Source organism: Zonotrichia leucophrys, chromosome 3, assembly GCF_028769735.1.
Source record: "Zonotrichia leucophrys gambelii isolate GWCS_2022_RI chromosome 3, RI_Zleu_2.0, whole genome shotgun sequence".
NCBI classification, from domain to species: domain Eukaryota; kingdom Metazoa; phylum Chordata; class Aves; order Passeriformes; family Passerellidae; genus Zonotrichia; species Zonotrichia leucophrys.
In genome coordinates this window covers 18,392,853-18,410,462 of record NC_088172.1, presented here as the reverse complement: position 1 = coordinate 18,410,462, position 17,610 = coordinate 18,392,853, and the positions used below count along the sequence as shown (strand labels likewise).

Here is a 17,610-nt window from a genome sequence, read left to right as displayed (position 1 = left end):
AAGCTCTAGGTAATACAGCTGTAATAATGTTCTATAATCTTTTAAAACATATATTGGAATGATCAGAAATTGTTTATTATGTGTGGCTCTTGATACCTTATGAACTCCATATCTACTCCTATCAGTAAAGTTGGTCTCACAAGATTTTTTTTTATAAACTGCTTATTTCTTCTCATTTCTTATTTTATTTTCTTGTACATACTGTAAAGACAAGGCAAATTGTTCCAAACTTTCATGAGTGAAACTAGATGGAATACTTGAAAATTGTCCAGATTGACAGCTGCATGGATCACAGATCAAAATTGACAAATGGGTGGATTTTTAAAATTTCTGTTTGCAGACTGATAACCTACCTCTATTAATCACAAGTGATCACTGCTTAGATAGATTCTGATAATTTTTTTTTTTCCTTTAAATTGAGTTTTTCCACAGTACATACAAAGCATCCTTTGGAATAAAAAATGGCTTTGTGACCACACAAAGGTTGGGCTGCTGAGTGCTTCCAGGGCCAGCAATCACTCCAACTGCTTCTTTCTGATTAATAATGTTCATGAAAATGAGTTCCATTTGAGATTCAAATATTGTTTTTATCTTTGCACTTATTTATCAGCGGTTTTTTCTTGACTAGACAGTTTAATAATTTCCGTTTCTAAATTACATTTTTAATTGAAAAAATGTATTTTCAAATGTATTTTCATTACTTATGCTTCTGACTTTCAGGCCTTTTTACAGTTTCTTTAATTGATCTTTTCTGTATGTATCAGAATATAAACAGAGGTCGCAATTAAAGGGGAAAAAACAAAAATTGTCTGAATAAAACTAATAAAAATAACATTTAAGAAATGTCTGGAAAAAAAGTAATGTCTATGTTCACTTCCCCAAATATTAGAGTAAACAATTTTATGGGCTAACACCAGGTAGACAATTATGTTCTGGTAAGTTTTAAGATATTAGGAATTGTTTTTAATTTTTTTGGACTAAAACTAACATTAAGTATTACAACAATATAGCCAGCCCACAAACAACAAACTAAATTTTATTTGATGTTTTACTCTAAAATCACTTTCATATAGTAAAATAAATGCATGCCTAAAACCCTTCTCAGAGGAAGAAACATTTTGTTTACCAGTTATAGTGTTCCAAGAAAATTATTAACAGATAGGCATACTGGAAAGACTTTAGAGAAGAACATAAAAATGTGTTTGGGAACAGAAAAGATTGAATTTGCAGGAAAAGCTTTTCATACAAAAGCCATTTGATTAAACAAAACTGACTACACTACCTGTAAGCCTATGGTGCTGTCTGAATTAAAAGCTTGCTTCTCAGAGTTCCCTGAGACACAAAACTAGAAAGATTCAGACGAGCAAAGTTTCCCCAGACAAGAAAAATCACTGACAGCACAGAAAACGTGCTAATCGTATTAGCAAATACAAATGTAAAACAGAAAGAAAAAGACAGAGAGAGGAATCTGTTTCCTGCACAGTGGATCTAAAGGGTCTCTGACCATGCACAGCTAAAAGGTCGCCTGGAATGCACCCAAAAATCTACTGTAAGGAAAATAATGTACTGGCCAAACGTGCAGATGATCTAATTGGTTTGCAATTATGTCCTTACAAAGAACAGGCAAAAACTACAACTGATATTTCAGAAACATTCTTTAGTTAATAAAGTTACAGGATTTAGCTGCAAGCACTTAACATAATGTAAGTTCTTCAGCAAAATGATACAACTTCTCCTGCACTGGAGCTTTTTGATTCTCATTCTGAGATACTCTGGTAATTTCTTTATGTTCAGAGAATGCCCATCTATGCACATTATGACTTATTTGCAAGAGAAAATAAGCCGTGACTGTCAGATTACAAAGTTACAGTAGGTCTACAATTTCAATATATTTCTCCTTCATTATTCATGCTGTTACAAATTCTAGTGCTTATGGGAGGATAAATAACCTTGAAGTGGAAATCTTCTTATTAAAGTATGAAAGAGTCATAACAAATTGTTTCTAAAACAATACGGTTGTACCTGACTGGATGCTTCAGAAATAAAGTCTTAATCTATTTGTTAAAAGGAGGGGAGGGGAGAAACTGATATTTCCCTACCAATATCCAGTCGATTCTGCCTTCATTAAAAGTTACATGATAACCCTTTACTTTTCAAAAGATCAGATTTAGCTGCATTAAAGACAGCTCTGCTATGCTTATCAATACTGCAAATCTATTTCCAGAAATCAGCATGATCACATATGATGGACACCTTCCCCAAAGCAACTCCATGTTCAGACAATCTGTATACTTGTCTTTTATAGGAGATCAAACTGCTCTTCACAAGCTTAAGCACCACCAAATATCAACTGAAAAGTTGTTCTGATTAAATAGACTTCCCCATCTTAGAATACTTTAAAACCTGTATTTTCAGGATTGTCTAAAATCAAAATGCACTATTTTAAAGCACTGATAGTTCAATTCAGATTGTGTTCTCCAACTCTGGTTCAAAAAACTCCTGAATTTAATAACTATCAAAAACTGTTTAAGAGCAAAAGGATAAAAACATTTTATATCACAGGTAAAGTGATTATATTTGCCTGTGGGACTGATGAAAGATTCCTGTACACACTGCTCACATGTACCATCAGAGTTAGCATGCTCAGGTTTCAATATAACAAGTCCCATATTTTAAAAGAGGGAAATTTTCCATTTTTAGCAACTATTACATTTTTCATTTTTGTACCTATTTTCTTCCTGTTAAACTAACTCTGGTTACAAATGGAATCACCACCAGTGATGATGGTGATTGAAATGAACCCGTTTAGAACTAAAAAAGATCTGTTTTGGGTTTTTTTTAATTTTACATGCATATCTACATATTTTGATGGATTACTTGAGGTAGCCTACAAAGAAATTCTATCAACAAAGGACCAAGCCCTAAAAAAATTAGATAGGATTTCAGGTGACCCAAAGTGCTTTCTAGTGAATAAATTCTTAAGGAGTAAAGACTGAGGTAGCAACATAACTGCTGCAAAGTAATTCAAAGATCAACAGAAACTCATAGCCTGTTCTCTGCTTTACAACAGTACCCAACTCTAATATTTACAGTATTTTACCTTGAAACAGAAATAATATGTTTGACATATTTATACAACAGTTGCATACAGTTAAATGACATTCACAGTTTCAGAGAATGGCAACTAAATTTCAAAAATGTGGTATCAGTGTTCCATGGTTTTTCTCCTGTTAGTTTTACATTTACAATATATGACCAAGTTTTTAGTACTCACAGGCTTACCATCTGGACCAGGCAGACCAGGATAACCATGATTCCCAGGCTGCCCAGGGTCACCCTATGGAGAAGCAACGTGTGAACACACAAAATATATAAGCATTTTTAAATTGCAAGAGTATTTGCAAATGAGCACAGAGAAACCTTAGTCCTAACACATTCCACAAAACAGTTCTACAAGTCCAGAGAGCTACTATGGAGGAGCAATTCCTACAGTGAAAAAGAACTGGTGTTGGGATGGGAGGGGAAATTCTCCCAAACTTCTCCTCAACTTCTTTTGCAGTACTTGGACAAGTGAATCCACATTTGGTTACAGCACAGAAGCACTTTTATAAAACAGATTAAACAATCTTTAATAAAACTTCATTAATTAAGTAGTTCTTATCGAAGAAATCTCTCACTTGCTTTAGCTGAGCCTAATTCTTAAGACAGAAGCACTAAAGAGGCCAGAGCCAGGATTAAAACCTGCAAAATAAACTCCTCTGCACACAACAACTGCTGTCAAAAAGGTATTTTTTAGATTTCCTGTTAAAAGTCCTTTGCAATTATTTTGATAATCTCTGTTACAATCAGATTAAAATTTAAAATAACTTGACAAGGCTACATGTTTAGGGCGAGAAAGCAGGAACTTAACATGCTACTCAATATATCCTCCTAGAGTACTGACTTTCTCTTTATCAACAGCTTTGATTTTAACTCAGCAAAATCCAACAAGATTTGGGATTTGAGAAAAACAAAATTTGCTTTCAAATATACCATTTATTCAAATATAACCATTTAACATACTATTTGCAATTAAATTTTGTACTTTTAACTTGAGAAGCTTAAAACATCAGTTACTTGTATTTTGAAATTGTTTTGATTTAATTCAATTTATTGCACTCCATTAATATCACAAACACAAAAATTAAGTTTAAATTCCTACTGTTCTAGAGTCCAGTATTCAAAGGTTAATAAATATTATAATTGCGATAACTATTCAACCATAAATTGGCTTCCTTTTCACTTTCTGCAGCCTTTTGTGTTAGGCACCATCTTGTCACCTGTATTATTCAATTATCCCCAAAAGATATTACAGTGCATTGTAGATGAAAAATTGCACGTAAGGCAATAGATAGAGATCATCTGAGTTCTGAATTTTCATATTCCTTCACACTTTACAGGAAGTGGTTTTCAATTCTTTTAAAATTGTAAATACTTCATTCTCTCTCTTTCTTCTCTAAAGAAAATAAAAAAGGTAAAAGACCACAGATATTCTATTACATGAAACAATAATAATGTTTTGCAGATTTCAATTCCCTGACCAGAAATCTTCTCCACTATATCAAGAAGCCCTTAGACTTGAGGCAGCTACAGCATCCTGTAACCTCTTTTATGATGGCAGCAGAGAAGGTTTTTATTCATTTGCTTAATAAAGACAAGTGATTCGGGGTTGTCTGCTTAGTACAATTATTGAGAGAGATAATAAAGAAATACTGGGGATTTGAGTTTGCAATGTAAGACTTCTGCAGCTCAAGGCTAGCTCTCATTTTAGTCTTCATCAACACAGAAAGGTCATCAGCACAGCTAATGTGAAACTCTCCCAAATAAGCATCAAGTTCATTCTTTTACAAAGAAGGAAGAAACCCCTCTCTCCATTAAAAGATTTTGTTAGAAAACCATTTCATCCTCAAACAATTAACAGTGCAACATCGTTTGCTGAAGAGTAGGAGGGAAAGACAGGTCATACACACTCAACAAGACAGAACAGAACTTACTTTGGGGCCTGGAGGTCCTTGCTTTCCTGGTGGGCATATGCAGGGGGCGGGTGTTGAGCCTACGTCACTGGGACCATTCATGCACTACCAAGAGTGAAAACAGCCATCAGCACATGCCAAAGGCAGCCAACAAACCTACTGGAACACCAGGTGAAGCTGACCTTCCTTAGGCTGCCTTTCACTTAGGTCTTGGCATTCACTCCCTTGTTCAGCTGGAACTTCTGCTTATCTGAATATTGCCCTCCAACTACTTTTCATGCACATAATCATTTTCTCCAGAATAAAAATTTTAAAAGTAAGTACTGGTATTGGGCTGACACCTGTAACTTTGTTTTGCACAAATATTTTGTCATAGAGTTTGATAATTTTAAATCTTGCAACCTGAAAGCCGCTTCTCCTAGCTAATCTATATTCATAATTTGAAGTGTGACCAATTCTCAAATACAACAATTTAATTTAAAAATGTGTAAAATGATGCATATAGCATAATGATCCCAACCATTGGCATGCTATGCTGTGCAGTGAGCCTGAAAAGAAGATAAACCCCAAGTCTCCTACATCCTAGGTATGTGTTCCTGCTGTGAAGCTGCTTGAGGGGAGGCAGGACACAGCTGCTACCACAGACTCCTAGAGGTCACTAGTCCTGGTCCCAAGAGTGCCCCTCCTGAAAAAACCATTAGGTCTCCTCCAAACCATGCTCCTGCAGCACTAAACACTAAATCTTGGCAGATCACATAACCCTCTAGAATTTATTTCTTTTTTTGTGATATTTACTTCTCACCATTAAGCCCCACAAGAAACCTCAGTGCTTTACGCAGGTAGGCAAGGGGAGAATTATAAATAAAATCTATTATAGGTATATCTCTACTAAATCTATATGTTGAAGTTAGATTCAATAAATTATTTTTCACCCATCAACCCTAACCCAGCAAGTTCTCAGACCTATGGAAAGGCAGAAATTTAAGAATCTAAGCTAAAAAGAAAATATTTTTTTTATTATTATCTAAAATTTTCCATAGCATTTTACTCATGTTTTCTAGAATAATGACACCTTTGAAGATGTTTGTTGACTGGAATTCTTTCTTGGGGTCAAATGATTGACCAAAACACAAACCCGTGTTTCCTTTGCAGTGGTACAAGTTGGGAGTTACAGGTAAGGTTAGGGAAGTTGTCATATTAGGTCTTCAGATAAGCTCCTGTTCAGGGAGTTCCCATAAGCACAATGAGGTAACAGCTGCATTATCCCTGTGCATATCCCCCACCCCCCTGCAAACAGCAGCAATTGAATTGAACTGGGGGAAAACATCAGGCCAGTTATTCTAATAAACATGTGCTTTTTCAGAACAATTATTTTTAATTTGGCTACTGACTAGAATTTAAGCAAGGGAAGTCCAGCACTCTCAAGCTTAGCATATCTCTATCCACTTTTGAAAACAAAGTGTATATTACCTAGAATATTAAGAAGCTTATAAAAACTCAAATACTACCTTAAAATGAGTTTGAGTAGTTTAGGATCGAGCCTACCTCTCCATTCTGAAACAAGAAGAAACACAGTTTAAGAGTACAGCAATATTTCTAAAAAGAAAGTCCATTCAGTTGGAAACATTATCAAAACCAACCATAAATCCTGAGCTGTAACTGTCAAGAAATTATAATTCAAATTTTTAGACTTTCTGAGACTTATGTACAGCTGCTATGAATGCATATTAAATTAATTTAGTTAACTGCTTTTAAGGGTCTGTCAATGGGAGTTATCAGTAGCAATTTTTAAAAGATAATGACAGAATTAATACTAAACTATGCCAGTATTTACACACTAAATGTTTAGATTTGGTTCAAACCTTTTACCAGAAGTAACTTCTCATCAAAAATATGCTCTGCTTGTTCATTCATGTCAGAGAATGTATCAAAATATTTCTGAAATCTCTGCTCTCTGCCTGAATCCAGCATCTGGGAAAACAGAGCAGCACACAGGCAAGGCTGGCTTTTTCTTGCTTTCCTGTGACTGTGTTAGACTCTGCTATCAATTGATTTTTGGTCCAGTATCTGCAACATCACAGAACAATCCAACCCAAACTACTTCAGCAGAGCAACCATGAAATTTTCTGTCTTAATAGTTTAGTAGCCGCCATTGGCCACAATGTCCACAGGAGTATTCTAATGCACACAGTCGCTGCAGATTTCATACACACTCTGTGGACACAGAAAGCTTCCTCTCTATTCAATTTTCAGCTTGAGCAAACCCTAGAGAAAGTTTTCATTTTCCACAGATCATAGAAGGAGCTTAAAATTACTATGCAGCAACGTATCTCTGGGAAAGGGAATTAATTTGGTCTGTAATTAATACATAAAGCCTCTGCTTATTTCAGGAACTCTGACACAACCACACTCTGACAGAATACAACCACAAACCACATATTCCTCCTTGAAGATCATCCAACATTTTTATTTTCTGAAGGACTCCAGAATTTTATGGGCAAAGTCCAAATTTAATTTACAAAAACAGACAGTGAAACTAAAATGGCAAAAAACCATCTGTTGGCTTCAACTCCTTGATAAATAGCAGAGAAAATAAGCTATTAAATACTTTTTAGTGTTTGCTCTCTTTATGCAAAATACTTTTCGTTTGATTACTTTTCATACCTTACTTTTAACTTTTAAAGAGCAAAAATATATGTGGTGCAGTTAAATAAATACTTTACTTTCCTCAAGATTCAAAGTTAATTTTACAAAAGTATTCCTGCACCTGTTAGTTCTTGACACACAGAGTTAGAGTTCAGAACAGCTAATAATCCATTCACCTACTTTCAGCTTGATTGAAAGTTGAAAAAGCCCTGATAAGGATGCCGTAGACCAACTGGTCCCAAAGAAAAAGAAGAAAAACAGACTAGCTGGCAATACATGCCAGACTGACAAAAAAAAGAAAATCTGGATGCTGGAGAGTCAATGGTTCTATTGTCAAACCAGCCAAATGATACAAAATCTAATCACAACATGAGGAATGTGGGTCTACACTGGCAACTGATAATCTTTAGTTCGGCTTGTTTCATCCACCCAGCAAAGGAGATTATTTTGAATTTTTTTGTTTAAATCAGTCTCTTGCTTATGCTTTTGAGATGGGAGCTGAATGCTTCAAATTTGGCTCTGTCAGTCATGACTGGTTTCCAAATCTGTTTGTATGTCTTACATTGCAGTGCATAATTAACTGCAAGAGGAGCAAGAGAGGGCCAAAGGGTCCCCATAAACTTGCTAATTGTGTACATGAATCATAAAGTCTTGATTTTATTTCTGCCTTGTACTTAATGTACTTCTTAAAATCACGGCAACAATTCAGATAATGGGGTGTTAATTACAGACCTCTGCATAGATATTGCTAATGGGAGAAGGTGATTTAGAAATGCAGATTTGCTGATTATGTACCAACATTTCACAGATTAAATGACCTGACAAGTAGCAAGGAGTATTTCAGAAAAGTTCAAAAATCATACTTAGAAAATTTTACACTGAAAATACCTAGAAGTTTCATTATTCTGTAATGCTTAAAATCTGAAATTTTAAGAAAGGATCCTGAGGTTCTTCTATACTCATATATATAAAAAATGCAGCATTAAATACCTAAACTAAAACAACTTTAAAAAACTGTGAGAAAATAAGGCTGAAACAAAGAAGGTCTGTAACAAGCATGTGTTTGCACCAGCTGAATCAATGTAGAATAAACTATTTTAAAAATTCATTAAGTCAGCTTTAAACAGTGATGTGTAAAAAAATGCCAAGTAATCCTCAAAAGTTCATCTATCATACTCACAAATCCTGGGATCTCACAGACTGTTTCTCGATTATTTTGCTCTGGGTCACAGTAGATTCGCAGTTTTTGTAAATCAAACTGTAATTCAAAACGTAAAAGACTCTTTAGAGGTCTGTGCATTCACTGCAGTTAAAAATCAATTAAATCTACAGAAATATTTTTAGGCTACTCACAATGATTAATATGCACAACCAATTAAACTGAAAAAGAATTATTTAAATAAAAATAATCAATCCAAGAATTTTTTTAAAATAACAGAAATCACCATCCATATTCCCTGGGAACTACTCCAAACACATGCAGCACAAACTACACTGGCTGCCAATATCACTGAGGAAACAAGTTAATAACACAGGCAAGCCCAACCTCTTTCCTTTTACCTTAACAGACCTGGGAAGATGCTTCTGTGCAGACCTGCTCATATTAGATATAAGATTAATAAATTCTAGTGAAGCATCTGAAGGCATCCCTATGCTTAGTGTTTAGTATACAGTACAAATCTTTTACAAGTGTTGAATAAAAACACTGGCATCAGGTAAACAAAAGTTTTTGCCATTCTGCTTTGTTGCTACATTCCAAAACAAAATGAAACCACTGTCAGTTTTTCTAGCATAAACTATTGTGATTGCAAAGCAAGGAGAAAGAAACTTGACCGAAATTCTCCTCTTTTACCAGCATCACCCATACATATACTGATGGAAGGACATCATGTGGAAATGTCAAGCAGAGGAAATTCCTTACTTTGAGATAAAGTTTCCCAAATACAGGCAACCATGTTGCATCAATTTTGTCCTTGGCATCAGTGAGACCAGTTAAGTATCCATGTCACGGGATAGATCACTTATGTTAAGTCCTCCCGAACATTTTTACTCTCTCTTACGTATTAAATTTTGTACACTAAATTTCAGTCTACTCTGAGTTAGAAAAGTAAGCTCAAGAAAACAGAAGCCTCCAATGCAAGGTTAACCTACAAAAGAATTACTGAATTATAGCAGTTTTAGCATATGCCTACCTGTACCGTTTCCTCCTTTCCAGAATACTTTCCTATTTGGGTTAGGCCACTGATGTAAATACCTAAAACTGGATGTAATGGTTTTGTTTCAATTTCTTGGCCATCTATATACAAAGTCACAGAGTCTTCTGTTACTAAGAGACGAATTTGATGCCAGCCTTCATCAAACAATGTCTAAGAAAAACAAAGAAAACAGCATTGTATAAAACAAAATGCCTTCATTTTAAATAATGATAAAACTGCACTTCAACAATCAAACTGCTGTTAATGGTTGAGATGATGAAGGCTGCAGGTTTTACATACAAATAACTCTAAACTATACAGGCAAATAAAGTATTGCCAAATGATATCGTAACTGAAAATATGACAATTGGTAATAATTAATCCCTATTTCAGAATTATTTTATAACTCACATAGATTTTATCTTTTTAGTCTATGACCATGAAGAAGCTCAAACCTGTATTTCTTAAAAATACGCAGCCAGAAGCCTATTTATAAGCACTGGTATAGTGTCTCAAACACTTCAGATTATCAATTATGGTGAAAAAAATTGGCACTTGTGATAAATTGACAGGTGATAAATTATCATAAAAGTTTACTAAAGAAAAATGTTCATCAGGAGTGTATCGGCATTTATACTGTGTTTAGAGAGTCTAAAAAAGCCATGAAATGGTTGTTCTCCATAATAGCAAGGCAGGCATGGAGAAACAAAAGCAAACAAACAAACAAAACACTGCAGTTGTGTGTTATCATGGTGAAGTTCATTGATACCTGGGACTGCATGAATCAGATTGATTTGTCTGTGCAGCTCCAAGAAATAGATAAATATAAATAGAGTATTGACTTGAAACTGATTTTTTTAATTCAGTTCCAAGTTTCCAGTAAATCAAGTTTAACACAGCTTCTTAAAATAATAAAAAATTATTTCACCTGCTAATAATTATCAAAAGGTAGAGGAAATTTGGAAAGAAAAGGCAAAAATTCTCCATCTAAGAACAGAAGAATAAAATGCCTCTACCTAGAAATAGCTTAGTAGTTAAGACCTATTCCTTGGATAGGAGTCCTTCCTTCACTGAGGATTTATACTTAAAATTCCTTCAGCCTGATTTGGAGTAGGGATTTGAATGCAGGCCTCCACTTCCCAGAAAAGTTGAACCCACTTGGCCATGAAGTGCTCCAGCAGCAAATCTTTCCCAGTCTTTGCTGAAATAGCCCTCTCTGTTCACTAAAATAATACTCCCTGTGGCAGGAAGGGCAGTCTCTGGGCTGCACATATTCCTGCTACAAATGCAAGAATATGGTCATTCAACCTCCAATCCTCTGTCTCATCTGCAGCTAAGACAATCTTTCTTACAAGAGTGGAATACTCCACTGGAAATTACTGAAGAAAGACTGAAAGGCAACCTTCAGATTGTACTAGAAAACAACAAAACTGGTTTGCTCAAAGAGGAGAATAGTGGAATAATGTAAACTTAAAGAAGCATTCCAGCATGATAGTGACATACTCCTTACCTTTACATGAGGTGCAGCAAATGTAATAACTTGTGTGCCATTTATTAAACTTGTTGTAGTGAATGATAATGTTTTCTCTTCTCCATTAACAGTGACGGCTATCTGTGGTCTCTTATCTAGACTCAGGATTCTCCACAAATCCCATGTCTTCTTTACTTTAAATCTTTGAGTGGAAACAAACACATAGGATGGAGGCAGACCTTCTGGAAACACATTCCTAAATAAGGGGAAAGGGTGGAAAAAACAAGACATTACTTGAATATTCATATAAATCTTAAAATAAGTCCTTCTTATTTAAAGAAACAAAAAAATCTTACTGAATATAGAAGCATATTTATAAAATTCAGTACCTTGTTAATTCTGAGAGGTCAACACGTGAGGTTACTTCATAAGCTTTTGCATTAGTGGTTGATATTTGAATTCTCTTTTTAACTTTTTTCTTCACACCTAATCCTACAAGAATGTCAAATCCTTTTTCATCTCGAGCTGCCACTGGAATTCTTGTTGGACAAACAGATTCTGAAAAGTAATAAATGCAAGGACAGTCTAAAATATGACTTAAGACTTCCAAGAAAAGTAGCCTCCCACCCAACTAATTTTTTTATCTGCCTTTCAAGAAATAAAAAGAGAACTGAGAACTGTCAGTTAAGTACAACATGAGAAAAGTGGTTTGCAGGATACTCAGGAAATTAAAACAAGAATATTACGATGGCATATTTTACTGCAATTACATTTACATACTATTTTGAATTGTCACTAATTGTTAAAGAATAAAATTAAAGAATAGTACATTATCTGGCTAATAAATATATTGAATTTCATTTCTAAAATTTCATGGTTCCAAAATGATATTAAATTATTTATATTAATTTCCAAAATGCACTAACAATTTGAATTCAGCGTCCTTCCCAACTATAAAATGAGTTTGAAAATGGAAAAAGTTAAAATTATCTCTGACTTTTATTTTCATTCTATTTAACTCAAAATGGACTCTGAGATGTTATGTCTGTTACGCTGAAATCTTCTTGAAGTTATTCTCAATGAAAAAACAGTGTGTGTGATATATTTTCTGTGACAACCAAAGTTTTCTCAGACAAAAAAGAAAAGAAAAAGAGATAGGACAGTGAAACTTAATACTAAAACAAACATTAGGGTAACAAATCAATAAAAAAGAAAGTTTTTTGTTTATTAAAATTATGCTAAACTGCTTACAATAAATATCATCACTCATTTCCTACTGTTTCTCCAGAAAAGCCGCAGTTCATAGGCAGGGAAGAGGTTGGGAATACATTCCAATGAAGGGATGGAGAGTTCTCCTATCTCCATCTGGACCAGCCATGAAGAACTCCTGTCTCTGTGCCAGGGAATTACCAGCTCAAGGTCTAGACTGGTTTCTTTTCACAGTATGAGCAACACTGCATGACTTCCCTTTCTAACCAACCCCAGGGCAGTCAGAAGCTCCCCCGTTCTGGTGGAAGAGGCAGATTATATATGCTCCAAGAAAACTTTGCTAATTTTCTGCACAACCTGTCTGTCATGGGGAAGGACAATCATGGGGATTGTCACAGGTACTTGGGGCAGCAGCAAGAACCCACATAAACTCCCCTTAGTTCTCTTTTCCTCTCTACTTCCAAATTTAAAAAAAAATTGTCTGTCTATGCTACAAGAAAGAATTGCACGAATTCTGCACAGATTTTGGAAATTAAAATGTCTGCCTCCTGAATATTAAGAAAAAAAAAAAAAAAAAGAAATGCAAAGTCCAACCAAACATTCCCTCTTATTCTTCTCAAAACACAGATTTAAGTCAACATACTTTTGCTATTAAGTAAGAGTAATAGTGTTTTCTTCTGGTTTCTTCAATTGTGCATTGTTATCATGGAACTATTTTCTAAACTCATTTATAGCAAAGCTGGATAATAGTCACATCACAATTAACAGAGATTACAGATAATCACATACATGTACACTGACAAGTATAGGGTCTTCTATCAGTTAGAATATTAAAAAATTGGCATAAAATCAAAAACTAAAGGCAGAATAGGAATACTTTATATAAGAGGGCCATTATTATGGATCTGGGCCAAAATAACTGTTCCAAACCAATACAAACCAAACAAATTAAGCATTATTACATTAGGAAACAATTTTTTCTTTCCAGTGGCACATTGGCAAATTACATTAAAAATTCCCAGTCAGGTAGCTTTTTTCTGGGTCTTCTGGATAATCTTGGGGTAGGACTATTTTGATAACTAATTGAGCCATTATACAGCATGCAGAAGTCAGTGGCAAAATTAAGAGCTGTCTTCCACTGGAAATGGGGTTGTATTTCCAATCCACAGTACCAGTCACTTCAACTATCCAGCCTTTGCTGAAATCTTGTTGCCATTTAGTGTTTTTACATAGTTTTCTGATGCTTATTTTCATTCCGAAAAGGTGAAATAACTTTACGATGTTAAATCCCAGTAAGTGGGACAAAGCAACTTTTCTCTGCATCCTCCAGACAAACTTCTAAAGTCTGCACTGGGTTTTCTTCCTAAATGGATTCCTGAGATACAAGTTTTTTTGGGTTTTTTTTTTTGCTATAGCATATTGATAGTACAGGAACATTTGACTTTCAGAATAAATAATAAATATCAAATATTCCTTAAATATTTCATTAAATTCTGGCAGACAGGTTCATGAAGTCTTTAGTCCTTGGATGTACTTTAAAACAAACACTAGAGTCCCCAAAAGGCACACTAGACACTACCTGCATGCCTGTTCCTAAGAGCAATACTTTCTCCAAGAACCACCAAACCTCAGTCTTCATTGTCCATAAAGGAAATACTACCCCTGTGGCCTTTTTGTTTACATTTTTACTTGAGAACGGATTTTAAAACTCCATAGAGCAACAGCTAGCATATTTTTAGACATTTACACAAAGACTATGAAGACAGAGTTGCAAAATTGTTAGGCAGTTTCATGTAGTTGATCACAGCCAAATTGCTGCTCGGCCCTCATGGAACTTCCTCTCTCTCAAAGTCAATCTTAACAACACGATAATCAGTAAAGAAATAAATCAATAAATAAATAAAATATTGCACAACTCAGCTATTAAAATTGCAGTTTATCAGTCTTGGAGTTCACCTGGTAAAGACATTGTGGTTGGAAATGAAGCTGCCAAGGGGCTTTGATTGCTCTGCAAGAGAAGGATCTAAATGCTATAACAAGGGAAGTGCACAATGTAAGGGAGACAAAGCAAAGGGTCACTTCAAGTGAAAGAGTAAGTACACTTGGTATAAATAGTCAATATTCACAGATTACTACTGTAAATAATGTGAAATACCACAGATGAACTTTAAAGGATACTAGTTAACTTGTTGCTGAAAATCCATCTTGATGAAATATAACGGCACTTCTTCTAAAACTTTAGTCAAAGAAAATATTGTGTTTGTTTAGTGTTCATTTAGTGTTTATTTAGGGGAATTTCTCCCTGTATGAAGTTCTATTAAAGAATTTAGCTCCACTTAGCTGATTTAATTTTTGGACTGACAACATTACTACATCAGCCACAAGGAATTACTATGATTTTCATTTAATGTAGCAAGAAATAAACACTAATATCCTCAACAAAAGCATTACCATATTTTTTCAAAGAAATTGATACTCAAAGTGAGAGCAAACAGAATCTATTTTTCACTCTTAAAAAGTACAGAAATATGATAAAACTGAAATATGTCTTGCATCAATTCTTGATAATAAAACATGTACAAAATACCACTGACATATTAGAATCTGAGTGATATATTTTAGGAGCAATTTGCTATCTTTTTTATACATAAAAGAAAGCCATTGTTTTACACAATTTCAGAAAACTCAATGCAGTAATGCTGTTAAAAGAGTCACTTTACAATGTTGGCCTTGGCTAACTCTTCTGTAAAATTCTTCTAAGACTAAGAACCATCATTACTGCTTGCTACAACTCCAGACATCTACTCCCATGAGCCCCACCTAAAGTGCAGTGTCCATCTCTGGGGCCACAACATAAGAAGGATGTGGACCTGCTGGAGCAAGTCCAGAGGAAGCCACAAAGTTAATGAGAAGGCTGGAGCCTCTCTCCTGTGGAAAAAAGCCGAGAAAGTTGGGGTTGTTCAGCCAGAAGAGAAGGGTGTGGGGACACCTTAGGGCAGCATTCCAGTACCTACAGGAGCCTTACAAGACACCTGGAGAGGGACTTTTCACAAGGGTGTGTAGTGATAGGACAAGAGGGAACAGCTTTAAACTGAAGGAGGGTAGGTTTGGATTAGATATTAGGAAGAAATTCTTTACAGTCAGGGTGTTAATGCATTGGAACAGAGCAGATATGGATGCCTCATCCCTGGAAGTGTTCAAGGCCAGGTTGGATGGGGCTCAAAGCAACCTGATCTACTGAAAGGTGTCCCTGCCCATGGCAGGGGGGTTGGAACCAGGTGATCTTTAAGGTCCCCTACAATCAAACCACTCCACGATTCTATGATTTTTGCCAGGAGTCTTTCTTCTGGGTTTTTCAATGCATACTAGAAACATGTATTCAGAAGAACTCCTGTTGTAATGCCAAGCTGTCCTCTCACCTCCCTAGAAGAAAAACTGGATTTTGTGTATCAGTTGCAACTAGGAAATCAGTAAACTCTATATTCTTGCACTACAAGAATTGCTGAAATATTTCAGTATTTTTAAACTTTATCAATGAAAAAAAATTTGGGCTTAGGGTAAAAGGATACATATTGAAATTAAACACGTACTGTGTTAAACCACCATATCTTTCCCAAATATACCTCTTTGTTTGACAGAGAAAATAACATTTTGGGAGGAATTTCCAAAAAAGAAAGCAGATCATAGTAAAGACTATCAGGTCCCTTAGGTTACATTAATAATGCATTCTGCTTGTGAAATTAAAAAAATATATGTACAGAACTCCATTTTGCACACCTAAAATATTTTATACTCACCTTCACAGAGTTTCTGTTTTATAACTTCTTTAATTCTTGATATTGCAATATAGTCTTCAACATAAAATACGTAAGTTGATGAAGGTTTATTGGCAATAGCTTTAAGTTCATCCTCCTCAATTTCTGAGCCAACACCAATTGCAAACAAAGTGATCTTATTTTTCCTTGCTTCTGCTGCTACATCTTTGACTTCATCTTGGGACTTTCCATCAGTGAGAACCACTGCTATTTTTGTTAAAAATCGTGAAGATTTTGCAAAAAGATGGTCAAAGGCAAACTGAATAGCTCTTCCTGTTCTTGTATTTCCTCCCAGATAGTGTATGGACTCCATTTCCCTAATGAGGTTCTCAGTGGATTCATGAGTTCCGAGGGGAATTTCAAGTACGGGGTAATCACTGTACTGGACAACTCCAACTTGAATAAACTTTGGCCCTATGTCAAAATTTCTTGTAATATTGACAAGCCAACTTTTGATTATTTCAAAGTTTTCTGGGCCAACACTGTAAGAGCCATCCAAGATAAAAACTAAATCTGCCGGAGCAGTTCGGCAACCTAAAACAAAATCAAACAAATATTTTAACGAACACTTTCCCTTTCTTCTGCCACAGTAAATGTTTTTCTTCTCAATTAATGTTTATATTAGGATCTATACTGACATAGGCATTCCAGCTGAAAAAAAAAATAGCAGAGTTCATCAGGGCAAACTTGTGTAAGATTGTGTAAGCAACAGAGATCCAACTTGGTACCTGAAAGCCACACCATTTTCTGGTTTTTACATTAGCTCCAGAAACAACTATGAAAAAATCTGGAATTTAGTTCCTTAGCTGGCACTTGCACTCTATTCAACAAACAGAGATGAATACATATTGGATCTTTTCATATATCATCTGCAGAGATAATAAACATAAAGACTCCTTTTTGTTAGTAAACCAAGCACACTGCAGAAGAAGGCGATAGACTGAATACTCCACAATCTTTTTACAAATACCTTTTAATTGACTTTGGAAATTCCTACATGGCATTATTTTTATAAAATAATGCCATATAGGATTATAAAATCCTGAGTCTCAATTGAATGTTGCTGGTAGCATATTCTGATTTTTACAGAAGAAAAGTATTCAGTGAATGAGCTCAACCTCCAGAATATAGAATCACATAAGCATTTACTAACTACTTGTAACTGCATGATGACTTAGGCATGGATTCAGCTCTCCTAGCTGTAGTCATGAACTTAGTTTTTAGACTAAGTTGCCAGCTACAGGCCATGGACAGACACAAGC

The 17,610-nt window shown here is 35.0% G+C and overlaps 1 protein-coding gene across 2 annotated transcripts in view; it reads right to left on the bottom strand.

The window, feature by feature from the left end:
- Nucleotides 1-17,610, bottom strand: part of COL21A1 (collagen type XXI alpha 1 chain) — a 65,280-nt gene that overhangs the window by 46,863 nt on the left and 807 nt on the right. Inside the window, exons 2-9 of one of the 2 annotated variants that reach the window (XM_064710113.1) lie at nucleotides 16,331-16,882; nucleotides 11,714-11,882; nucleotides 11,364-11,580; nucleotides 9,851-10,024; nucleotides 8,839-8,916; nucleotides 6,558-6,566; nucleotides 5,034-5,117; nucleotides 3,275-3,337 (exon numbers count right to left, since the gene is read on the bottom strand). In XM_064710113.1, coding sequence (XP_064566183.1) covers nucleotides 3,275-3,337; nucleotides 5,034-5,117; nucleotides 6,558-6,566; nucleotides 8,839-8,916; nucleotides 9,851-10,024; nucleotides 11,364-11,580; nucleotides 11,714-11,882; nucleotides 16,331-16,882 — 1,346 coding nt within the window. The remainder of the gene's footprint in view (nucleotides 1-3,274; nucleotides 3,338-5,033; nucleotides 5,118-6,557; nucleotides 6,567-8,838; nucleotides 8,917-9,850; nucleotides 10,025-11,363; nucleotides 11,581-11,713; nucleotides 11,883-16,330; nucleotides 16,883-17,610) is intronic. The other variant, XM_064710112.1, reaches the window with a different exon arrangement.